The sequence below is a fragment of the Gobio gobio genome, assembly GCF_949357685.1.
Source record: "Gobio gobio genome assembly, chromosome: 1".
NCBI classification, from domain to species: domain Eukaryota; kingdom Metazoa; phylum Chordata; class Actinopteri; order Cypriniformes; family Gobionidae; genus Gobio; species Gobio gobio.
Window position 1 is genome coordinate 39,925,263 of NC_137097.1, and position 26,535 is coordinate 39,951,797.

The 26,535-nt window shown below is 41.1% G+C and overlaps 1 protein-coding gene across 1 annotated transcript in view; it reads right to left on the bottom strand.

Annotated features, from left to right (window-relative positions):
* grin2ca (glutamate receptor, ionotropic, N-methyl D-aspartate 2Ca) overlaps positions 1-26,535 on the bottom strand; it is a 99,706-nt gene that overhangs the window by 18,108 nt on the left and 55,063 nt on the right. The window contains exon 5 of the mRNA XM_079829618.1: positions 15,509-15,720. Within this exon, the coding sequence (XP_079685744.1) occupies positions 15,509-15,720 (212 nt within the window). The remainder of the gene's footprint in view (positions 1-15,508; positions 15,721-26,535) is intronic.

Consider the following 26,535-nt stretch of genomic DNA (forward strand, 5'->3'; position numbering starts at 1 on the left):
TGGCCTTGTTTAGACTAGCACAAAAAAAATCTGAACAGAAAAAAACATGAAATCCAATACATTAAATGACATTTTTACAAGCACAAGCCAAACAAAGATTTGTGCTAATTTTTCTCAGTCCAAATGATCAAATCAGATTTCATGTGGTTTTTAGATCAAATCAAACAGCAGCAAGCAGCAAAAAAGTAGAGTTCATTAAAACATATTAACTTATTGATTTAATTTTCTTCTTGTTTTATATTTATTTCAGCTTTATTTTAATGAATCAATGTTAATAGTTTTAGTTAACAATAACAACACTGAAACAAATACGAATAAATTAGAATATACATATTACATATGTATCTCTTTCTTATTTTAAGCTGTTATCCAAGATGAATGTTTCGATTCTGCCCTCACGAAAGACAATATATGCCAGAACATCCATTGCAAAAGCATGGTGAACCTACACAAGTTGAGGTTGTTACTTCAGCAACAATGTGGAAATATTAATACAACTGGATACAGAAACACAGTAAAAAGTGATCAGTTGACTTAACTTAAAAAAATTGAGGAAACCTGTTGCCTTAAAATTATTAATAATTAAAGTTAGTTCACCCAAAAATGAAAACCCTCATGTCGTTCGACACCCGTAAGTCCTCCGTTCATATTCGGAACAGAAATGAAGATATTTTAGTTGAAATCTGATGGCTCTGAAAGCCATCAGATTTCAACTAAAATATCTTCATTTGTGTTCCGAAGATGAACGGAGGACTTACGGGTGTCGAACGACATGGGGGTAAGTAATGACAGAATTTTCATTTTTGGGTGAACTAACCCTTTAAAGCAGCACTAGGTAACTTTTCAACCTTTATAATATATTTTCAAGACTCTTGTGATGATACATCGACTTACAATAGGTTGAATGACACGTCTGCCATAGCCTGACGGGGTCTGTATCGTTTTTAATCGTACTTTTAAACTTCGGGTTTCGGGTAGTAACCCGAGAAAAAAAAGAACTACAAAATTCGACTGCTTTACGGCATATACGTCACTTCCACCACCACCCCCACTTCCTTAAATTCGGACGTGCGAGCCCAACTATCATTTGTTTGCCGAATGTTATAGTCATGGCCGAAGCAGCACAGAAAAATAAGAAAGCAAAGGTTTTGTCGGAGGAAAGCAAAAAGAGGAAACGAGAAAGTGATCGGATTAAAGGCAGGACGAGGATCAACATTGGGCCAGCGTTGGCTCGTTGACGTGAACTGAAGGAGGAGGGGCTACATTCTTGCAAGTAAATATGTAAGACGTACAAAATCATATTTTAGGATACCTAACATGTCTGTGATATTTGTTTATTTGTCTTGCCTCAAGCTATAATGCAAATCGATTTTTCAAATTTGCAGATTAATCTATGGTAGCTTGATATTATAATATTGACGATATATGGTTATTACCTACCACTCAAACATTGAATTAAAGTATCATATAGATTCTGTAAAACGGGAACCAATAGACTAGGCTACAATAATGACGCTGGCTTGTAAACGTGAGCATCGCGATCATTTGGCGTTTAAAAAAAATAAATAAACCCATGAAATTATATTCATATGACATGCTGAAACATATGCCACTGTACCTGGGATGAAGACATTTCACACGCGACGCAAGCAGAACACCTGAATCTAAACTCCGGCAGTGTTCAGGGCTATCATGGTTGTCATGTCAACAAACGCACGTGCGATGCATCCCCTGATGTAGAATGACAGTTTACGACAGTAGTAGAGGACAATACTGTTTCCCAACTGTAGGGGGACCCCGAGAGCAAAACCTACCTAGTGCTGCTTTAAGTCAATAAACTTCATGCGTAATTAAAAAAAAATAAGTTATGCAGAATTGTCAAGTTCACATAACCTAAATTTCATTACATTTTCATTACAAAAATTACGCATGGTTTATTAACTTAATTTTAAGGCAATGTGTCTCCTCACTTTTTTAAGTTAAATCAACTGAATGTAATTTCAGAAAAGACTGGAGCTGTTGTCTGTCCATTAGCACATTAGTGACTGATTTTTGCCAAAGAAAACATTTTCCCAAATGAACCCTAACTGTGACACACCCTTGAAATCATAGACAGATGATAGATTAAAAAAAAAACATTGGTTGATAGTAATGTTATTTCAGGACAAACCTAATGTTGATCCAAGAACATGTCCTACTTAGCAAATTCAGTCTCTGATCTATGATGACACAAGTTTGAGTCGGATTTCCCATTCCCCGTCCCCTTCCTGTCCACTCTCCAAAAAGCAGAAAGTAATTCAAGAAATCAATAAGAAGTGCACATTCTTGCTGTTGTAGTGAGGTAGAGCTGCTGCTGGGAGAGTCAGTTAATGCATTCCTGAAGTGGTATAAATGTCCATCCAGTTCACATTAGCAAGACGTGGTAGAACAGCCATCCAAAACACTTTTTCTGCACATCAACAGGGTTACTTCCTAGAGAAATGCAATCGATAACCTTAAAATGTTTCCCGACTACATCTGATTCGAACTTAAATCTGTGCCTTTAGGAGCATTTTAGTGGCTCAGGTTTCTGTACTTGAGCAGTATTTGTTTTTAGAGCTCTGGTTCATTTCACAATGCCGGAGGAAAAATAAACAGCACAGCCTTCACCGAGATCTTCAATCTGGATTCACAACACAATTACAACCCTGGAAAACAATAGCGGGGTTTAATGTGGGCAATAAAGTATATCAAATATTCATACAAAGAAGCAGTATAAAGTTAGATTTGAAAGAAAATCTGAGTGCTTATGCAAAACTTGCTGCCATATGCTTTAGACGGAAGTTCAGCCAATGTCAAAACAGATTAGCATGAAAATTACAGAACACAGATGCAGCCAGATCATTTCCATAATGACCAACACAATCTAGCAAGACCAATGCAAGTTATCATCTGGTTTAAGAAATTTTTTTGGCCAGTAAATAATGGCTCAAATACCAGTAAATTGACGAGTGCAAACCTAAGTATATCACCTTACGTGATTAATTTAAATACTCTCCTCCCATAAATGTTGTGTGTGAAAGGGAAACTCCTACAAATGCATGCAATAAGGTCAGCTGCAAAAATAACCCTGTCCAAGCGCCAATTTTTCACTGCGTGTCTTTAGTAAATTCTGACAGTAGTTTGTTTAATGCCAAAAGAGGGTTTGTGCTGGAGCTGTTGGTAAATCTGGCCTCAAGTCTCTGTGATATTCCAACCTGATCTCACAGCAATTCGTAATTTTTTTTAAAGAGGTGGCTAATCCGTACGAATTTGATGAGTTGGTCAATTTGTATGATTTCGTATGAATGACCTACACCTAACCCCCGCACCTACAGTGAGGAAAATAAGTATTTGAACACCCTGCTATTTTGCAAGTTCTCCCACTTGGAATGGTCTGAAATTGTCATCGTAGGTGCATGTCCACTGTGAGAGACATAATCTAAAAAAAAAAAATCCAGAAATCACAATGTATGATTTTTTAACTATTTATTTGTATGATACAGCTGCAAATAAGTATTTGAACACCTGTCTATCGGCTAGAATTCTGAAACTCCTCAAAGACCTGTTAGTCTGCCTTTAAAATGTCCACCTCCACTCCATTTATTATCCTAAATTAGATGCACCTGTTTGAGGTCGTTAGCTCCATAAAGACACCTGTCTACCCCATACAATCAGTAAGAATCCAACTACTAACATGGCCAAGACCAAAGAGCTGTCCAAAGACACTAGAGACAAAATCGTACACCTCCACAAGGCTGGAAAGGGCTACGGGGAAATTGCCAAGCAGCTTGGTGAAAAAAGGTCCACTGTTGGAGCAATCATTAGGAAATGGAAGAAGCTAAACATGACTGTCAATCTCCCTCGGACTGGGGCTCCATGAGAGATTTCACCTCGTGGGGTCTCAATGATCCTAAGAAAGGTGAGAAATCAGCCCAGAACTACATGGGAGGAGCTGGTCAATGACCTGAAAAGAGCTGGGACCACCATTTCCAAGGTTACTGTTGGTAATACACTAAGACGTCATGGTTTGAAATCATGCATGGCACGGAAGGTTCCCCTTCTTAAACCAGCACATGTCCAGGCCCGTCTTAAGTTTGCCAATGACCATTAGAATGATCCAGAGGAGTCATGGGAGAAAGTCATGTGGTCAGATGAGACCAAAATATAACTTTTTGGTCATAATTCCACTAAACGTGTTTGGAGGAAGAAGAATGATGAGTACCATCCCAAGAACACCATCCCTACTGTGAAGCATGGTAGCATCATGCTTTGGGGGTGTTTTTCTGCACATGGGACAGGGCGACTGCACTGTATTAAGGAGAGGATGACCGGGACCATGTATTGTGAGATTTTGGGGAACAACCTCCTTCCCTCAGTTAGAGCATTGAAGATGGGTCGAGGCTGGTTCTTCCAATATGACAATGATCCGAAGTACACAGCCAGGATAACCAAGGAGTGGCTCTGTAAGAAGCATATCAAGGTTCTGGCGTGGCCTAGCCAGTCTCCAGACCTAAACCCAATAGAGAATTGGAGGGAGCTCAAACTCTGTGTTTCTCAGCGACAGATCAGAAACCTGACTGATCTAGAGAAGATCTGTGTGGAGGAGTGGGCCAAAATCCCTCCTGCAGTGCAAACCTGGTGAAGAACTACAGGAAACGTTTGACCTCTGTAATTGCAAACAAAGGCTACTGTACCAAATATTAACATTGATTTTCTCAGGTGTTCAAATACTTATTTGCAGCTGTATCATACAAATAAATAGTTAAAAAATCATACATTGTGATTTCTGGATTTTTCCAGAAAAATCTGCATGTCTCACAGTGGACATGCACCTATGATAACAATTTCAGACCCCTCCATGATTTCTAAGTGGGAGAACTTGCAAAATAGTAGGGTGTTCAAATACTTATTTTCCTCACTGTAAGACCTACCGATCAGTGCAGTATAGACAAATCGTACAAATTCATATGAGCCATGTTGTACGAATTAGCCACCTCGTACAAATATGTACGAATTGGTCGTGAGATAATGTTGGATATTCTGGTCTTAGCGCACCTCTCCTCAACAAGACAGGTAGCTTTAATTGTCATTCATGTCTGTGGCGCACATGGTGCTGGAAAAGTTACCAAAGTTTCTGACTTAAGGTTAGATGTTTGTTCAAATGCTTGCCTTAGAAAGCAGCAGTAATAAAGAAGCATGAATGAAGGAGAGAAAGAAAGAAAAGGAGATGGTGTGATGGTGCTGCAAAATGCACAGCGCTCAAATAACACGACGCTCTCTAACCTTCCCTGTAACCTCTTGACTAATGGTGTGCACCATAAAGGGGATTAGAGGCAATGAGTCACACTAAACACCCACCCACATGCACATGCTGTCATCACCATAAACCACGGTTACTATTTGTTTAACATCAACAGAGATACAACACAAACAGTCCATCCCTTCCTCACGTCACAACAGCTGGCGAGATTCATTAATTCAACGTCTCTGCAGGTTCACATTCAGTGGCCTCAAAATGTTTTTTGCACATTATTGGACTGCAAGTGTGTCATAAGTGTCCAAATACTTTTTGTGAGCCACTGTTTTCCATCTTGTGGGTGTTTTTCCCAGCCATGCTAACTTGTTTTGTTTTTTGTTCAGCTGTTTCAGGGAGCCCTCCGAAGCACTGATTTGGCCTCAAAGTAATGAGTAGAACATCCTGAGGGAATGACTCTTAAATAACATGTTAATGGGCCTACCACAAAGCTGTGTGTGTGTGTTTGGAGAGGGGAGGCAGACCGTGAGAGGTTTGAGACCCTCCGCTGAGTCCAGCGCAGCTTTAATCAGCTCTGCTAATTACTGCTCAGTTCTCATGAGGTGAAGCCGCAGTCCTGTGAGGATCCAGTTATCTTCATCCAGAGCTGAACGCAAGCAGGTTGTGAAGGACTGAAAACAGACAACTGACCCTAATGCTTTGCAAATAGAGCTGTCAATTTAAAAAAATTAAAATTACATGATTTGCTGAGACGCATTAATTAAATTAACTGCAAAGAACAGCATGTATCAATAGTTGCTAAAAAAATTAACATAGTAAAAAAAATACTTGTGGCAAAGCTTTAAATAGATAAAAAGTGGCTTTAGAAGTCAATATAACAATATAATATAATATAATATAATATAATAATTCATTTTTATTTCCATAATACTGAACATAATGTGCTCAAACTAGAGCTCAATGAATTAAAAAAATAATGTATTAAATTAGAAAATAATTATATACACTGTTTCATTCAATTAATTGCAAATATATATATTCCGGCAAATTTAGATTTGCTCTGCAAGTAGTCTGGCAAAGACCCCATTCAAACCCATTTCTAAACCCTAGAAATCGCGGCACCAATTAGAAACGTTGGGGCATTAGACGATAACGACAGCGCAGCGACATTGAAGCAGATTTGTACGTGGAGCATCACTCGTTCGAATCAGCTATTGCGTCTGTTTTAAGCGATTTAAACTTTTCCTTTTCGTTAAAACCCGAGCAAAGAACAACACTCGAAGCCTTCATATCTAAAAAAAAAAAAGATGTTATCGCTGTCTTACCGACTGGATTCGGCAAAAGTCTGATACCAGCTTGGCCCTTTGGTGGCTAAACGAATGGGTCTTAGCGAGAGCCCTCTGGTAGTGTTAAAAGGGTGGTAAACCACGATTTCACTATTCTAACTTTAGCTAACGTGTAATGTTGCTGCTTGAGCATAAACAACATCTGCAAAGTTACAACGTTCAAAGTTTAAAGCAAAGGGAGATATTTGCTTTTAAAGAAATCAGTTTCTAAGAACTACAGCAAACGGCCAGTAGGCGACTACAGACATTCCTCCAGGGTTGGTGACATCAACAGGCTCAATATTTACATAAACCCCTCCTCCGAGAATATTAAATAAGGGGGGGTGAGGCCATTTTGTATCGCAGCGCTGTTGTGGTATAACGTTAGTTAGGCTGGAGTGTTGTTGCCGCGATGCCAAGGAAACGCTGTTATTTTCATCCGGATTGCAGGTCTGGGGTACTTGCTCCGTTCAGCCTTCCTTGGGACGGGGGTGCGTTGCAGAGCGTTTAACATACAGCATGTTATATGCACGTGTGTTTGAGTCAGCGGGAAATCAGGCGCGCGCGGGGCTCCCTGCAGCACATATAACAGAGGACATCCACCGTCTTCGCGATTTCAATGCCAGATTTGCACAACGTCAGCTGCGTGAAAAAAACACTGCCGGTGCGTGGATGCACGACGCGCGCGCTGCACATTTCACGGAGGACAACACAATCTTCCACAAACTTCGCGAGTTCAATACAGGATATGCACAACGGCTTGTCCTGAAAGCTGGATTTACAAACAGAAGCTGTTTACGGGCTACAACCTGTAAGTCTGATTTATTTTTCATCGATGTGTTTTCCTGTAATAGGTTGTAGCAAGGAAGTAAACAGATGACAACGCTGTTCTGCAAACCAGTCTGTTAAAAGCTCATTCATACTTAACGTTATCCGACGAACACCTAACGTTACAAACACTAACGTTAAAATCTCAACAGCGAACCTGGCATTAGTGTAAATTATTCTTTGATTAGAGCTTTTATGTATTGTTTATCTACAGGCATGCTAAACATGGTTCTGTGTGTGATTTGGCTAACTTACTAGTTAAAGCCAGTGCTTAGTGTTCGTTTTGGGTTAGTTCTTGCGACAGATATTTGGCTATAATCGTTCTAAAAATACAAAAGTTAAAGTGCCATTCAGTAGCGATCATTATAGATCCGCAGTCTTTACTCTCGAGGACTGAACAGGTTCTGCTCGATCATCTTCACTCAAATGTTCTGGGTCTGATTCGGGCTCATATGGTTTTATTGACGCCGTTGTTTCTAATACTGACCAAAGCACAGCCTCCGGTAAGGGGCGTGACGTTTCCGACGTGCACTGCGGTTAGCGAATCACAACACACTGGGCCAGCTAACCAATCTGAGCCCACTGCGTATTTTTGAGGGACTGGCTTCATACAACCCGGAAAGCATCAGACCGTTTTACAAGGAGGGACAGAGCAGTGTAGAATAAAGGTCAAATATAGGAAAAATAAGGCAATTTTTTTTAAAACGAAGCATGAACACATGTTACAGTGCACCCCACAAACACAGTCAAGCCTTCAAAAGAATGTGTTTTACCACCCCTTTAATGTTTTACAAAATATAGTTTAAGTCCTTTTCAGGCGTGAATGTAGTTGTTTAAAGCTCAAATATGTGGTTTATTTATAAAGAGAGCGCCTTTTTTTAAATTTGATCTGCTGTTTTCGGAGTTGTGAGTTCCAGTGGTTCAGCGGCGCTCAATCGATCATTGAGCCCGCCGAGAGGCGCCTTTCCTCGGCCAGTCCTTCTGCCGTCTGCCGCTGGCTCTGATGTCTCTGTATGTCACAGGGTGTTTTGGTGATGGTTCATGTTCCTTGTTCCTCGTTCATGTTTTTAGTTTATCATGTTCTTGCTTTGTTTTAGTGTCATGTTCACAGTCTTGTCATGCACTTCCTGGTCTTGTCATGTGATTCCCATGCCCTCATGTGTTGTCATGTCATTGGTTCATTGTCTCATCACTGTTCACAGGTGTCACTTGTCTTGTCATTAGTCTGTGTGTGTATTTAAGCCCTCATGTTTGCCATGTGTCTTTGTCAAGTATTGAATGTTGTAACCCGCTGTTGGTGAGTTTCGTTATTGTCAAGTCAAGTCAAGTCAAGCCAAGTCAAGTCTTTGTTTTATGTTTGGATCTAGTCAAGTCAAGTCTTTGTTTTATGTTGAGATTTATGTTTTATTGTAAATAAACTGCACTTGGGTCCTTCAACTTGCCTCCAGTGGATCTTCGTTACAGAATACTTGACCCTCAACTATGGACCCAGCAGTTGCTCTGCTACGTTTACGCCAGGGGAATCGTCCTCTGGAAAATTATGTTCAGAACTTTTGTGGACTATGCAGTGAGGTAAACTTTAATGACGTGGCCCTCAAGGACATTTTTAGGTTTGGGCTTAGCGACCCTATCCGCTCACAGATGCCAGGGGGGAAGATCCATTTTTCCCTGGCCCAATATATTGACTATGCACTTCAGTTGAGTGGCTCATCTTTTACTGTGGGAACGGTGGATGAGGAGCTCCACGTTCCCACAGTACTCTCCACCCCAGTGAGCCCAGCCCACGTCCATGCTCCAGCCCACGTCCATGCTCCAGCCCACGTCCATGCTCCAGCCCACGTCCATGCTCCAGCCCACGTCCATGCTCCAGCCCACGTCCATGCTCCAGCCCACGTCCATGCTCCAGCCCACGTCCATGCTCCAGCCCACGTCCATGCTCCAGCCCACGTCCAGGCTCCAGCCCAAGGCCCCGTCCAGGCTCCAGCCCAAGGCCCCGTCCAGGCTCCAGCCCAAGGCCCCGTCCAGGCTCCAGCCCAAGGCCCCGTCCAGGCTCCAGCCCACGGCCCCGTCCAGGCTCCAGCCCACGGCCCCGCCCAAGAAAATGTTGGGGGGGGGCAAGGGGTACATGGAGGCCATGAAGGCCCCGCCTCTGTGGCCTGATGAACTCCCGTTACCGCCATGGCCTGATGAACTCCCGTTACCGCCATGGCCTGATGAACTCCCGTTACCGCCATGGCCTGATGAACTCCCGTTACCGCCATGGCCTGATGAACTGCCGTTACCGCCATGGCCCGGTGAACTGCCGTTACCGCCATGGCCTGATGAACTCCCGTTGCCGCCATGGCCCGGTGAACTGCCGTTGCCGCCATGGCCACCCACGCCTGAGGGTCCAGGTCCTCCCACGCCTGAGGGTCCAGGTCCTCCCACGCCTGAGGGTCCAGGTCCTCCCACGCCTGAGGGTCCAGGTCCTCCCACGCCTGAGGGTCCAGGTCCTCCCACGCCTGAGGGTCCAGGTCCTCCCACGCCACAGGGTCCAGGTCCGCCCACGCCACAGGGTCCAGGTCCGCCCACGCCACAGGGTCCAGGTCCGCCCACGCCACAGGGTCCAGGTCCGCCCACGCCACAGGGTCCAGGTCCGCCCACGCCACAGGGTCCTGGTCCGCCCACGCCACAGGGTCCAGGTCCGCCCACGCTCCCAGGCCCGTCCAGGTCATGTCTGGGTCCGGTGCCCCTGCACGGGCCTGGCCCACCATCCCTCCCCCAAGACCGCCCCCCAAGACTTTTTGTTAAGACTCTCGGTTAGGCCATGGGTGTTATGGTATTGTTTGGGCGTCAGGGGCCGCCCATAGAGGGGGGGATCTGTCACAGGGTGTTTTGGTGATGGTTCATGTTCCTTGTTCCTCGTTCATGTTTTTAGTTTATCATGTTCTTGCTTTGTTTTAGTGTCATGTTCACAGTCTTGTCATGCACTTCCTGGTCTTGTCATGTGATTCCCATGCCCTCATGTGTTGTCATGTCATTGGTTCATTGTCTCATCACTGTTCACAGGTGTCACTTGTCTTGTCATTAGTCTGTGTGTGTATTTAAGCCCTCATGTTTGCCATGTGTCTTTGTCAAGTATTGAATGTTGTAACCCGCTGTTGGTGAGTTTCGTTATTGTCAAGTCAAGTCAAGCCAAGTCAAGTCTTTGTTTTATGTTTGGATCTAGTCAAGTCAAGTCTTTGTTTTATGTTGAGATTTATGTTTTATTGTAAATAAACTGCACTTGGGTCCTTCAACTTGCCTCCAGTGGATCTTCGTTACACTGTAGTGGTTAAACCGTCTCATCTTGTGTAGATCTAACGGCTGATCTTTGCTCTCATTAATCTATAATTTGTTCCTAGACAGATCATTTTGTCTGAGGGCAAAGTGAAGTTTCATAACTTTATATTTTTAAGATATTAAACTTTACCGTTGTAGTCTCCTAGCGCTGACTTTGACTGAATTGCTTTATTTATTGTATAGCTTCTTACACCTTTTACTTATACTTTTATAATTGCTATTGATGATCACACATAAACTGACATTTAACAAAAAGAGACTGGGTTGTGTTTTGTGTCATATTTAATTTATTACAGTGATAATCATAGCCTATATTATGCCTATATTATGTGTGTGTGTGTTTTTTTTAAATGTAAACGAAAAGAGGCTGGGTTTTTTATATTTCGTTTTGTTATAAACATGCATTGAAGATAATATGCATTGCCTGCACTACATATATACTGAGTGATACTGTCAAGAACGCTGCTTGTCCATTAGCAGAGTAGGCGGACTAGTGTCCTCCCGTCCTCGGGAGTTCATTCTCCGGAGTCAAACTTGGTAAGTAACGGACGCAAGTCAGAAAAAAAAAAAAAAATTAAACATAATAGCCACACGAATGTGGTTCAGGCAACGCGTAGCTAGGCCTGCATTGATTATCTTATATATTTATAATAAAACGAAGTATAAAACACCCTGCCTCTTTTCGTTTACATTTTAAAAATAATATATTAAACACTAACATGTGGTTTAGGTAAGGTGACCAGATTTCTGAAATGGAAACCGGGGACATTTCCTATTTGAGAACACAAGTACAGACAAGAACGCATATTGAGAAACGGCCAGAGTCTCAGATGTTTCTCCGTCGCTCTGCATATGTCATCTCCCTCATCGCTCTGATTGGTTTTAGGTCTATCCAATTGCACCGAGAGGCATTTGAGCGACGCCCGTTGGTGACGCCCCTTTGGAAATGATTTGTCTATGAAGCTTTGCCAGACCATAACTCAGTTACTACTGAGAATGGTCTGGTTTTAACCAGGCTACCGAGGATCGCCAGTTTGCCAGCAAATACGTGAGAAAATGATTGAAATGTTTAAAAACAATGTTCCTCAAAGAAAGATAGGAAGAGATTTGGATATTTCACATTCAACAGTGCATAACATAATTAAAAGATTCAAGGAATCTGGAGGAATTTCAGTGCGTAAAGGACAAGGGCGCAAGCCTAAGCTGAACAACCGTGATCTCCGATCCCTCAGGCGGCACTGCATCAAGAATCGTCATTCATCTATAAGCGATATCACCACATGGGCTCAGGACTACTTTGGAAAACCTTTGTCAAGTACCACAATACGTAGTTACATCCACAAATGCCAGTTAAAACTGTACTGTGCCAAAAGGAAGCCCTATCTTAACAGTGTCCAGAAGCGCCGTCGACTTCTCTGGGCTCGGAGGCATCTGGGATGGACCATCACACAGTAGAAACGTGTACTGTGGTCAGATGAATCAGTATTTGAGGTATTTTTTGGGAGGAATGGACGCCGTGTGCTCCGGACCAAAGAAGAAAAGGATCATCCAGACTGTTATCATAAACAAGTCCAAAAGCCAGGGTCTGTCATGGTATGGGGTTGTGTCAGTGCCCTTGGCAAAGGTAACTTGCACTTCTGTGAAGGCACCATTAATGCTGAAAAGTACATAGAGATTTTGGAGCATTATATGCTGCCTTCAAGAAGACATCTTTTCCAGGGACGTACATGCATATTTCAACAAGACAATGCAAAACCACATTCTGCACACATTAGAAAGTCCTGGCTGCGGAGGAAGAGGGTACGGGTACTTGACTGGCCTGCCTGCAGTCCCGACCTGTCTCCAATAGAGAATGTGTGGCGCATTTTGAAGCGCAAAATGCGACAACAAAGACCCCGTACTGTTGCCCACCTTAAGACTTGTTTGCAGGAAGAATGGGACAAAATTACACCTGAAACACTTCATCACTTGGTGTCTTCAGTCCCTAAACTTCTTTTAAGTGTTGTGAAAAGGAATGGCAACATTACAAAGTGGTAAATGCTTTACTGTCCCAACTTTTTTTGAAATGTGTTGCAGGTCTGAATGACAGGAAAGGATGCATATTTACAAATGACATGAAGTTGACCAGACAAAACATGAAATATTTTTTGTTCATATTGTCTGCAATGAAATACAAGTCAAAGTAAATTTAGAAATCACTTCTTTTTTTTTTTATTTGCGTTTTCCATACTGTCCCAACTTTTTCTGATTTGGGGTTGTATATATATATATATATATATATATATATATATATTTATATTAATATTTGCAACAACAAAAAAGGCAGCAAATGAACAATAACAAAAATACATTATTGTGGCAGATTAAGTAGGTTGAGTAGACAAAAAGTAATATAATAGTTTTATTTCTATATTAGTAAACATAAGCCAAATCATCACAAAATCATGGTAATGCAAGCTCAAATTGCTTCCATGACATTATTTTTTTGATAAAAAGTACAAATAAACGTCCTAAAGCTACATACCGGAAAATGTTAAGTTAGTAGCATCAGTATTTTTAGTTACTCCCCAACCGCATTGCAAGTGTGTGTAAGATTTCCCTCAAACTGCTGCAATTAATTGACCTGAAATAGAAAACTGGCCATAGAAAAAGATTTTCTACACATCCCTGTTATAGTGGCCCTTTTGGCAAGGCTGAGAATGTAAAACTAATGTGTGTTGTGTTGCATTATGAATAGCATTATCAAATTTCCTTTATCCTTCTGTTTCCTTTAAGTAGTTTCTGCTGACATCTGTCTAATATTGTGGTCCCACTTTATATTAGGTGGACGTAACTACTATACTTACATAAAAAAAATAAGCACAATACTTATTGTGTTCAAGTGTTTTGCAAAACACTTTTGCTGATATTGAGGTGGGATACGTGTAAAGTTAGGGACAGGTGTGGTGGTGTGGGTAAGTTTAAGGGTAGGGTTAGGTGTAAGGGAAGTGTCAACTGTGTAATTATAAATGTAACTACAGAAATTAATTACATATGTAATTACATGCAGGTAATCATTAAAATGTAAGTACAATGTAAAAAACATGTATGTACACAATAAGTGCACTGTATCAAATGATTCATTTAAATGTTAGTACATAGTAATTAAGGGCACCTAATATAAAGTGGGTCCAATATTGTTTTATCTAATTCATTATTGCAGAAATCTGGAATCTTGTAACAGCAACACCTGACCATCTGGAACCAGAATTTTTTCCCAAAAGAAGAGCAGCAAAACAGTTATACAGTCACATTCTTTCATTCTGTTCAGTAATATTATAACGGCTCAGACCATTCTATCCCTTAAGATGAGCCCAGGTCTCCTTAGTTATCCATTGATAAAGTGCTGAAGCGTGCCTGTTTACAGTGAGTGTACTGTGCTCTGTGCTTGACTGACAACGACCACTGGAGGTTGGACTGGAGAAGGGTACCGAAGAGGCTTCTGGGTAATTCCCTCATCACTGGCAAGGTGAATGTACACTACTTGTCAAAATTTTGAGGTCAGAAAGATTTTTTTTGTTATACTTTTATTCCCCAAAGATGCATTAAATTATGGAAGCCCATTGCTGCAAAAAAGGGGGTGGGGTGGGGGATCATGTGTTTTGAAGATCATAATTAGGACATAAAAAGTGGAAATTATAATACACTGTCATGACCATAAGATAAAAAAGTCAAAGTTATGACATTAAAAATAATGACATAAAAAGCTGCAACTATGAGACAGAAAGACTAAATCTTCTTTCAAAGACTTCTTTCAAAATGTTGAGGAGAGGATTTTTTGGGGCATTAAAGGGGACATTATAATATACTGTCATAATCATAAGATACAAAAATCTAAACTATGACATCCCAAATTATTATGAGATAAAAAGTCATATGACATCAAATTCAAAGTTATAACATTAAAAAATAATGACAAAAAGCTGAGATAAAATACTAAATCTTCTTTCAAAGACTTCTTTCAAAAACAATACGAAAAACTTACCAACCAGTGTATAATTGAAATGATGTTGCTTTACATGTCATTGTTGTACCCTAGAGCAGTGTTTCCCAACCACGATCCTGGAGGCTCCCCAACACTGCACATTTTGCATGTCTCCTTTATCTGACACACCCATTTCAGGTCTTGGAGTCTCCACTAATAAGATGATCATTTGAATCAGGTGTGTTTAATTAGGGAGACATGCAAAATGTGCAATGTTGGTGGGCCTCCAGGATCGTGGTTGGGAAACACTGCCCTAGAGCATGTCAAATAAGTTAAATAATGTTTAAAATAGTTTTAGATGGTATATATAGCATGTCTCACCACATGACGTGCGGCCAAAAATGTTTTCATGTCAACACCAAATTAAGACTAGTGATGACCCTCCTCGATTTTCCTCGGCTCCATTTAGGCTTTGAAACTACAACCTTTGGGTAACCAGCTCAAAACTTTACCTCAAATACACACCAATACACCTGTTTAGGTTCAGGTTGTTTGTGGTTATCTTTTAGTTCGCCCAAAAATGAAAATTCTGTCATCATTTTCTGTCATCATTTAAATGTCTCAAAATGTTTTCAGTGTTATTTAGACCACAGCGTTCATCTGTTTTTGTTGCACAAAAGAAAGAAAGTCACATAAGTTTGTAACGGCACAAGAGAGAGTAAATGATGAATGAATTTTAATTTTGGGGTGGACTATTGACATTCACATTGTGAAGAGCAAAACACAGTTACTTACGTTTCTGTCTTGTTCGACTGCCGTCTACAGGGGACAGTGTTACTGAGACAGGTGCCAGTAATGGGATCCACAGCTTCTACAATTACAAAAGGCCTTTCCTCCAGTGTGGCGACTGTCAAGTGCCGGTTGTCAGACACAGGCTCTAGGAAGGTCCCGTAACGTGGCCAAACAGGGTACCTCGTCTGCAGGATACCATACTCATAATTCCCCACCTGTTAAAAAGACAGACCGCTTTTAAAGTGTTAGAGTTGACAAAAAAATATTGTATACTCGTAAAACAAAGGCAGAAACACAACATTTGGTATTTATTTATCTTCATCTTTCTCTATTTGCTGTGTTTACACTTGGGTTGTTATGTATTCATTGTGCAGAATTAGAGGCTTTTGTTAAATTTCCTCTTGAATGGGTTTAACACACATCATTGTTAGCCCTGTTAGAGCAAAGACAAGACCCATGAGAAAAATGCCATATACAATATTAAAACTTCTATTTCAACCTAATCAAGGAAATGAAAGCAAGGCTGTATTTAAATTACTTCAAGCCGATCCAAATCTCTGAGCAAGCACTTTCTGACAGTTACGCTTCATTAGTTTGGATGCAAGTAATCTTTGTGTGATAATTATATTCATTAGATTTTATGGTGCTTAGCAATATAGACAAATTGTAATATATTGGCTAGCTCCTTTCATCAACATATAGACCACAGCTCAGGGAAAACACAAAACCACATAGTGTAACTAATTACTGTTTTTTATTAGGCAAGACACTGCCCACACTTAATCATCCAGTGCGAAATCGGTCCCTGACTAGAATCACTCGTGAGGCTATTTTTCTGACAAATACTTATGTCGTGCTAATTCAGAAATGCCATAAATAACCATCAAATAATGTACAGTTCTTTGGGTTTCTTATTATCAGGACAGTCCTAATATCACAGATTCACAGAATACCACAGATTTGGTTAACAATAGATAAATTACAATAATTAATTCTGCCCTTCAGTGAGCCAAAGCTGCTGAAATATATGTCATTATACATGAAATGCAACACTACCAGCTGCTATCAGTGATAATAGAAATGGTTGTAATCATATTGCTGTTTTTCATATGTATACTGTAAGTTACCACTTATTATGGCAGTAAGTCAGTTATCAGTTCTACTTATGACAGTGTTGATAATCATATTGCTGGTTATCATACTGCAAGTAATCGTAAAGCAGTCCTTCCAGAAAAATGCGGCTTTTTTTTGTGATTGTTGCGGGCAAAAATCCATGATTATGCGGCACGTTTTCTTAAAAAATGTGATGGAAAATGCGGGATATTTATGCAATTTTATGCGATAAAATTGCGGGAACTTGCAAAAACTACAGTTTGATGAAAAAGAGAAAAAAAGCACTACATCACAGAAAGTGCTGGGAATATTTAAGTTTTCATCTTGTTTTATTGAAGACCTTAATAAACACATGGCTCAAATTTACAAAACATTGAGTCAAACAAGTTCTGTAGCTTTACAAAAGGAATATGCTACAACTTCTGAAAAAATTAATAAATAACTTCCTGTTTTACAGAGGTAGCTATACAAAAGACATTTGAGTGCTTCCAATGCACAAAGAGCAATCTCTTAAAGGGTTAGTTCACCCAAAAATGAAAATTCTGTCATTAATGACTTCCCCTCATGTTGTTGGACACCCGTAAGACCTGAAGATATTTTAGTTGAAATCTAAGAAAGGCCTCCATTGGCACAATGCACTGTGCACTCTCAAGACCCATAAAAGGTACTAAAGACATCGTTACAAAGTCCATCTCACTACAGTGGTTCTACAATAACTTTATGAAGCGACGAGAATAGTTTTTGTGCGAAAACCCCCCCCCCTAAATAAAGACTTATATAGTGATGGACTATCAAACTTCTATAACTTCGAAGCGTTATGAATCAGTGAGTCAATTCAGCGGTTTGGATCGCCAAAGTCACGTATTTCAGCAGTTTGAAACGCAATCTGAATCATGATTCAACTCGCTGATTCATAAGGCTTCGAAGCTTCATGATGCTGTTTTTTAAATCGGTCAACACACCGGGAAACTGCTTTGCGCGGTCTTTTGCTGTTATTTTTGTTGGCAAATGGGAATTTGCGTGCTTCATCATGGTTTCACTTCGGGTAATTACGTCACTTCAAAACGTTCCCATGGCAATAGGGGGAAATGGCGGCTCTTGTGTGAAGTAAACAAACATTTTTCAACTTTCTGCTAATATATATGACTTTTTTGCAACATATGCGGGGATTATGAAGTCATGCTAGCCCGCATATTTTGCACACGGAAATAGGCAATTTACTCGGCGAAAGTGCGGCGTATTTGAAAAAATGTGGCCCCCGCATAAATATGCGGACTTTGGCTGATTATGCATTAAATCATGCGATTGCATAATCGCGTTTTTCTGGAGGGACTGGTAAAGGCATTTATATATGACAACATATGTGTTTACGTTGTTTTAACGCACCAAAATAAGTTAAGCAATTTTCAACTATTTTATAAGTTATACAAGATTCAACACATTTTTTAAAGTAAGTTTGATATAATTTAAGTCTTTAAATTACTTTAAACATCCAAGTTGATTGTACTTAATTTAAGGTAGCAACTTTTTTTTACAGTGTACTGCTAGTAATCATAAAGTTTGTCAGTTTATATTGCATCTTATCATAGTATCGCTTATTACAGTGGAAGTTATGATAGTGTCAATTATAATAGTGCTGGTTATCATAGTGCTATTAATCACAATTTTAATCAGTACTGCTAGCTATCATTGTATTGATTATCACAGTGCTAGTAAATGTCGGTTATCATAGCGTTGGTTATCATAGTGCTAGTAATCATAAAGTTGTTTATACTTATAGTATCATATTGCTGATTATCATACTTGTAGTAATGATAAAGTTAAAACTTGTTGTTTAAATAATGTCAGTTATCCTATCATAGCCCTGGTTATCGTACTGCTAATAATTGTTTATACTGAAATTGTTTATAAAAAGCTGTTTATACTGGTAGTTATCATACTATTGATTATAATAGTGTCAGTTATCATAATGCTGTTAATCATAGTGTCTGTTACCAGAGTTATCATAGAGTTGGCTATAGAAACCCTAATCCCCAGAGTCTTGGTCTTGGTCTCAAACCCTCAGAGTCTTAAGCTGCGTCCGAAATTTCATACTGTCTGAGTAGGTACTACATTTGAATTTGAACTAACCTTCGCAACCGTTAAAAAAGCATGTTCAATAGTATGAATGTAATCCGGACGTACTACATCCGCCATGTTGTCATTGTCATGTGACCTACCAGCGTCAGTTAAGTCACTTCACCTCCATTCATAAATGATTTAATTAGGGAAGTATTCGATTTTGGATGCAGCTTTAGTCTCAACCCCTCAGAGTCTTGGTCTTGGTCTCAATCCCCCAGAGTCTTGGTCTTGGTCTCAACCCCTCATAGTCTTGGTCTCAACCCCTCTGAGTCTTGGCCTCTACCTCTCAGAGTCTTGATCTTGGTCTCAACCCCTCTGAGTCTTGGCCTCTACCCCTCAGAGTCTTGATCTTGGTCTCAACCCCTCAGAGTCTTGGTCTCAACCAGTGCTTGAAGTGGAAAAAATAAAGTGCCGGTACTCACCAGAGGGGGCGGGGCTTTGTTGGGGGCGTGGTTATGGGGGGATTGTTTAGTCAATAATTCAAGAAGGTCCGTATTTTAAAGCTCTTTCTAACTTGTTCTCAGCCTTAGAACTGACATATAGTTCTTGTAATTGTTTAACTATATAATTTGTTACAATAAGGGTTTATTTACAAAGCAAGACCATTGACGGCACCTAATTAGGCTACCATGCAGGCCAATGTTCACTTTTGTCTTTCTTTTTTCTAATCAAATAGCAACACAGTTAGAAACTATAGCTGGGTCATTCCTGGTTTGCGGTAACATTTTGGCTTCATAAATGTTTAAAAAAAAGGACATGATTTTCATGTTTTTAGCATTCTACCAAAATGGTGACATGCTTAACTAGTCGGAATACATATTGGTCAAGCTCAGGGACTAAAAAAATAATAATTATGGGTAGATTCATTGTTCAGACACGGGCCGTGAAGGTGTTCCACCCTGTTAGGGACATATACATAGTTATCACAAAATGTTAATCATGTAAATGTTAAACAATAACAAGTTTTTCTTGGATAGTATATGTCCCTTATGCCATCATGGTATTTTTTTTAATTCTTGAAACAATAAAAAAACTATTATTGATTAATAGAATGTCTTGATTATTAAGAACAGGTACTTTTTGTACCCATTTTTGCCAACAGGATGGTAAATAATAAAAAAATGTGTTCAAAAACATATTTTGTATATGCTGTTAATGATCCACACCTTCCAAAATAAAACATAAGTATGCAAAACATTTAACGTTGCTGTCAAATTATTATTTAAAAAAAGGACTCGCCTAACAGGGTGGAAGACCATAACAGTGGATGAGTTTTCCGTCATTGTCCTGCATGATTTGCCATCAGTAATGTGTGGCACTGCACCTATATAACATGGTTTTATATATAATATTTATATATGCATATATGTGTTTATAGAATTTGCACTATACACTAAATACGATTTATTCTATTAGAATTTCCACCCTGTTAGGTTTATAGATCTAACAGGGCGGAATCAACAGGGTGGAAAATTTTAAGATAAGTTAGCCGTAGCTCTTTGAGGGACAAACGTTTAGCTAGCTAACCTTCTACAGATAAACAGAACTTTTATAACTATGTCAGAAATGTTTTAACATTTTTTTGACCGGACAAACATTCTTCGTAACAGAGCCTAACAGGGTGGAACTTTAAGAGTGGGACAAGCAGGATAACATTTCAAAAACTAAAAAAAAGGTGAGAGTTGAAGCTTACTTAATTTTGTACGGTTGAATTCCAGCAGGAAAAACTAATTATGTAATTTCCTGAAAATTGTCTCAATGAAATTGTGGTCTTTTTTGGAAGTCGAGAAATACATACTAACAGGGTGGAAGATGACTTCAGGGACACAGTAAATGAAGACAATTGTAAAAAAAATAACTATAGTTTCACATGATTTATATGTATAACTAGAGGTAGTTTAGCCTATTCTATAACATAATATAAAAATATTTTGAGATTTTTATCATTTCATAGTTAATAGTTCTTGTGGAAGTTGATTACTTTGCACTGAGGACATGATAAAATGGAATGCATATATCAATAAAAAGGTGTGTAAAATACAAAATAGTATTTTTAATACCTATTATATCTGTTGAAGTGATAAAGAGGACCTACATTTATAATTTAAGCCATTTCTTATGTGACTCATTTTATAGAAAATATGAGTAAGTAAATCATAAAGACAGAAAAGTCACTGTATAAAAGGGAACGACCCAGCTACAACATGCGGCTGTTGTCATCGGTAGAAGTGATGCCACTCTCGTCCTCGTCACCACTTGTGACCGCGACACAAGTGCTTTGTATTTTAACCATAGATTTTAAACGAGCAGCTATGGTTGCGCGTTTCACACACCCTCTCCGGACCACTTTGAGTTGTTGTCGCTGACAGCGGCAAAAGCGACGCATGCGCTTTTCACTTGTAAAACTCAAGGGTGTATGGGTAATGTAGTCTCTGCTCGCAAATGAGCGTACCGGTACGCTAAAAGCACGTTCTGGGTGCACAGAGAGGTGGCGGTACGCTCAAGAGCTATATTTGGAAGTGGCGGTACTGAGTACCGGCGCGTACCGGCCCACTTAAAGCACTGGTCTCAACCCCTCAGAGTCTTGGGCTCAACCCCTCATAGTCTTGGTCTCAACCCCTCAGAGTCTTAGTCTTGGTCTCAACCTCTCATAGTCTTGGTCTCAACCCCTCAGAGTCTTAGTCTTGGTCTCAACCTCTCATAGTCTTGGTCTCAACCCCTCAGAGTCTTGGGCTCAACCCCTCATAGCCTTGGTCTCAACCCCTCATAGTCTTGGTCTCAACCCCTCAGAGTCTTAGGGCGTTTTCACACCTACCTTGTTTGGTCCGGATTTTCGGACTTTTCAGTTTGGTCCGAATCAAAATTACAGATGTGAAACCTCCCCCGTACCACGGTCCGGACCAAACAGACGAAATTTGGTCCGACAAAAAGAGGTAGTCTCGGTCCGGATCAAACTGAACAAAGGTTCGGTTCGTTTCTAGTGTGAAAGCATTTTCTGTATGGTTCGTACTTTCAGACCATTTACAGGAAGTTCCTGTTTATGTTTAAATATTATAACGTTATTTTTAAATTCAATCTAGGCTACATTGATTATGAAAAGTGAAAATATGCGCAATATGTCAGTAGACAGAAAGTCAGAAATAATTTTGAACGAAATTGTGTATGATTTTGCTTAGAAAGCATTTCTTTAATGGGAATTTCGTTTTGTATAAATTGTATCTTAATTTTAATCAACGTTTAATCAGATAATTGCCTGGATTTAATAAATAAGAAGCAAATAGTCTATAGCAGACAATAATCACGGGAGCGATCACATGCTTTACACATGAACTGGAGCGCGTCTCAAATAAACCGAAACTCAGCAGGCAACTTGCCTCACAAACATGAGAAATATGTGTATATAAAGCTTGAAATGTCCACTTTTAAGCGTAACGAATAAAAAATAGTCAAGCAATGCGCACTGTTCAATAGTGGCAACGATGATATGCGACCGTTCATTCAACTTGTCAAAGACGCTGACGTCAGACGCACGTCCGTTTACAAACCAATCAATGTCCAGATGCCGCCCACATAGATGATGACGAGTGGACGCAAGTGCGTCATGTAAAGTTCTTTAGTCCGCTCGCATGATTGCAATGTGAAACCAAACCAAAACTAACCGAATATATAAAAAGTATTAAAACATGAACTTCGGTTCGGACCTTGGTGCGGACTTTCAGGTGTGAAAACGCCCATAGTCTCAAATCCTTAGAGTCTTAGTCTCAAATCCTTAGAGTCTTGGTCTCAACCCCTCATAGTCTTGGTCTCAACCCCTCAGAGACTTTGTCTTGGTCTCAACCCCTCAGAGTCTTGGTCTCAACCACTCAGAGTCTTGGTCTTGATCTCAACCCCTCTGAGTCTTGGTCTGGGTCTCAACCACTCAGAGTCTTGGTCTTGGTCTCAACCTCTCAGAGTCTTGGACTCAACCCCTCAGAGTCTTGGTCTTGGTCTCAACCGCTCAGAGTCTTGGTCTCAACCACTCAGAGTCTTGGACTTAACCGCTCAGAGTCTTGGTCTCAACCACTAAGAGTCTTGGTCTCAACCGCTCAGAGTCTTGGTCTCAACCGCACAGAGTCTTGGTCTCAACCACTAAGAGTCTTGGTCTCAACCCCTCAGAGTCTTGGTCTCAACCGCACAGAGTCTTGGTCTCAACCGCACAGAGTCTTGGTCTCAACCACTCAGAGTCTTGGTCTCAACCCCTCAGAGTCTTGGTCTCAACCGCACAGAGTCTTGGTCTCAACCACTCAGAGTCTTGGTCTTGGTCTCAACCCCTCAGAGTCTTGGTCTCAACCACTCAGAGTCTTGGTCTTGGTCTCAACCGCTCAGAGTCTTGGTCTTGGTCTTGGTCTCAACCCCTCAGAGTCTTGGTCTGGGTCTCAACCGCTCAGAGTCTTGGTCTCAACCCCTCAGAGTCTTGGTCTCAACCGCTCAGAGTCTTGATATCAACCCCTCAGAGTCTTGGTCTCAACCACTCAGAGTCTTGGTCTCAACCGCTCAAGAGTCTTAGTCACAACCCCTCAGAGTCTTGGTCTTGGTCTCAACCCCTCAGAGTCTTGGTCTCAACCACTCAGAGTCTTGGTCTTGGTCTCAACCGCTCAGAGTCTTGGTCTCAACCCCTCAGAGTCTTGGTCTCAACCGCTCAGAGTGTTGGTCTCAACCACTCAAAGAGTCTTGGTCTCAACCCCTCAGAGTCTTGGTCTTGGTCTCAACCCCTCAGAGTCTTGGTCTGGGTCTCAACCCCTCAGAGTCTTGGTCTGGGTCTCAACCCCTCAGAGTCTTGGTCTGGGTCTCAATCCCTCAGAGTCTTGGTCTCAACCCCTCAGAGTCTTGGTCTCAACCACTCAGAGTCTTGGTCTTGGTCTCAACCACTCAGAATCTTGGTCTTGGTATCAACCCCTCAGAGTCTTGGTCTGGGTCTCAACCGCTCAAGAGTCTTGGTCACAACCCCTCAGAGTCTTGGTCTTGGTCTCAACCGCTCAGAGTCTTGGTCTCAACCCCTCAGAGTCTTGGTCTCAACCACTCAGAGTCTTGGTCTCAACCCCTCAGAGTCTTGGTCTTGGTCTCAACCCCTCAGATTCTTGGTCTGGGTCTCAACCCCTCAGAGTCTTGGTCTGGGTCTCAACCCCTCAGAGTCTTGGTCTCAACCACTCAGAGTCTTGGTCTCAACCACTCAGAGTCTTGGTCTCAACCACTCAGAGTCTTGGTCTTGGTCTCAACCCCTCAGAGTCTTGGTCTGGGTCTCAACCGCTCAGAGTCTTTGTCTCAACCACTCAGAGTCTTGGTCTCAACCCCTCAGATTCTTGGTCTCAACCACTCAGAGTCTTGGTCTCAACCACTCAGAGTCTTGGTCTTGGTCTCAACCCCTCAGAGTCTTGGTTTTGGTCTCTACCCCTCATATTCTTTTATTGGTCTCACACTGGTCTTCGTCTTGACTTGGTCTCAATTTAGGTGGTGTTGACTACAACACTACTGGACGTGCAAACTTTTTTACCATTAGAATTTATCTTTGCTTTATAATATGTCATTTGCGTATTCACAATTCAACTTTTTTTTTCTATCTTGCAGTAGTTTTAAAAGACACAATGGAGAGTCTTTACAGTGTTACTCTGAATCACAGTACAGTGACTGAAGCAAGGCCAACCTCTCACCTGAGGGCACCTTATTAGCAGCTTTTGACAAAAAGGTGTCATTGGAAGATGACACTAGCTAAGTAATAAGGAAAGATTTATCATCAGCTTTCAGCCTCACTGTGTTTGAAAAGTACAATCTGCTGCCTAATAAATTACCTACACAGTAAATTACATCAACAAAGCGAAGAGGCCTGGAATGGAAAAGCACTCTTTCAGCCCGGCGCTGAAATAGATGTGCAAAACAGACGTAGATAAGAGCTGTAGGCGAAGAGCTGAGGCAAAGGACAATGGACTTTACACTGAGAGACAGATCGCCAATGAGAACTGAGAGAGTCACGTGTACAACACAGAGAGACACTCCATTTCATCAAAAGAAGTTCATCATGCCTGCTGTAGTCATGCACCAAGACACCTTGTGAATATGTGAGCAGGATGAAAGAAGCCATTCTTTGAAGAAAGTAAAGAATCTCAATCTTTGTTTATCAGGCTCAAAGAGAGAAGATAAGAAAGCCACATAGTGACTGCAACACAAAGGGAGAAATCTGTTAAAGGAATAGTTCACAGAAATATGTAATCTCTGTCATCATTTACTCACCTTCATGTTGTTCTGAACCCGTATGATTTTTTTATTATTCCATGGGACACAAAAAGACAAAGACTCTTGCCCATTCACTTGCAATAGAGGACTGGTCTTTAGTTACCAAAAGGATGCAAAAGCTTCATTAAATTGTCATCAAATTAGTCCATAGAACTTCTTATGTCTTCTAAATTCATATGATAGCTTTGTGTGAATAATGTCATTATTTACTGAAAATCATAAACAGCTGCCATTGGTGTGAGAGAGAAGTAGCAATTTCTGATTTGTGAAAAATACCTTTTTTTGAAGCTTGATAGCTCTGATTCCCAACAGAAAAGAGCGACAGAGTCTTTGGAATTATTCCTTTTGTATTCCACAAAGAAAGTAAGTCATGTGGGTTTGGAATGACATGAGGGCGAGGAAATGATGACAGAATTTTTATTTATGGGTGAACTGTGCCTTTAAAGCACTAGACAGCAGTGAGATTAAATGGAGAGCAACATCAAATATTACTCATCAATCCTCAGTTTTGTAGTATCTCAGCTATACTATCTACATTTTAATAGCTCCATTGAGAAACATCTGTTACTAAGCTGATATTTAATCTAAGTCCGCTAAATCTCCTAAATTATGAAAGCGCATCATCTGAGCAATAGCTTTTTCCCAATTTTACTCTTGTAGGATGTTATTTGTTGGTGCATGTATGCTTATTAAACTGAAGAAATATATAAGCGAATTGGGGCAGAGGAGCCAGTGTCAATGTGATGCTACACCAGAGCTGGTCTGGTACAGTCCTCCTCTCGGGCTGCAAAAATGTCCACAAAGTCTCAGTGTCGCGTTCAGATTCTCACTGCTTCGCCGCCCCAACTCCTCAACAGTAACAGTCTCAGGTTATTGGGGGTGAATGGAGCGTGCAGTGTTAGTGGCTGGGATGCACTGGTCTGAGCTCCAGTACTCCCCTGGGGCTCCTCCTGAGTCTCTGTAGCTCTCGTGTGGCGGCTGGGGGCCGGAGCCGGCAAGCACTGGCGTCCAGGAGGCAGCTGCGGGGCGGCGGCTTCTCCATGACGGCTCCACTCTGACCGGAGTGGTACAGCCTCATTACCTAGGCAGAGGGTGGCCCCCAACACATCGACACGTGGGCCAACAAGTCCAAGCCAACAATGCACTCATCTCTTATGTCGGCGAGCCAGAACTCTTGTCTCCTCTGGCTAGTCCCCACCACCACAGACAACAACTTCATCCCAGGCATTACTGTCCTTTCACCCGTGACGGTGAGCAGTTCGATATTAGTGGGGATCCAGTCCTCTGGAAGAGAACCGGCCGTTCCTGACAACAGCAAGCAAATGGTAGACCCCGTATCCACCAAGGCGCTGCAGGGCTGCCGTCAACAACACAGTCCAAGTGCAGTCCTCTGGCAAGCCCGCAGCACCCCACAGTAGGGCCTTCGTTGTGGAGGGGTGCCGAAGAACGGGGTGAGGGTCCCATCGGCCCCGGGGGCTCGGGGCAAGGCAGTCCCTGGCGAAATGCCCTGGTTCACCGCAGCGGTAGCA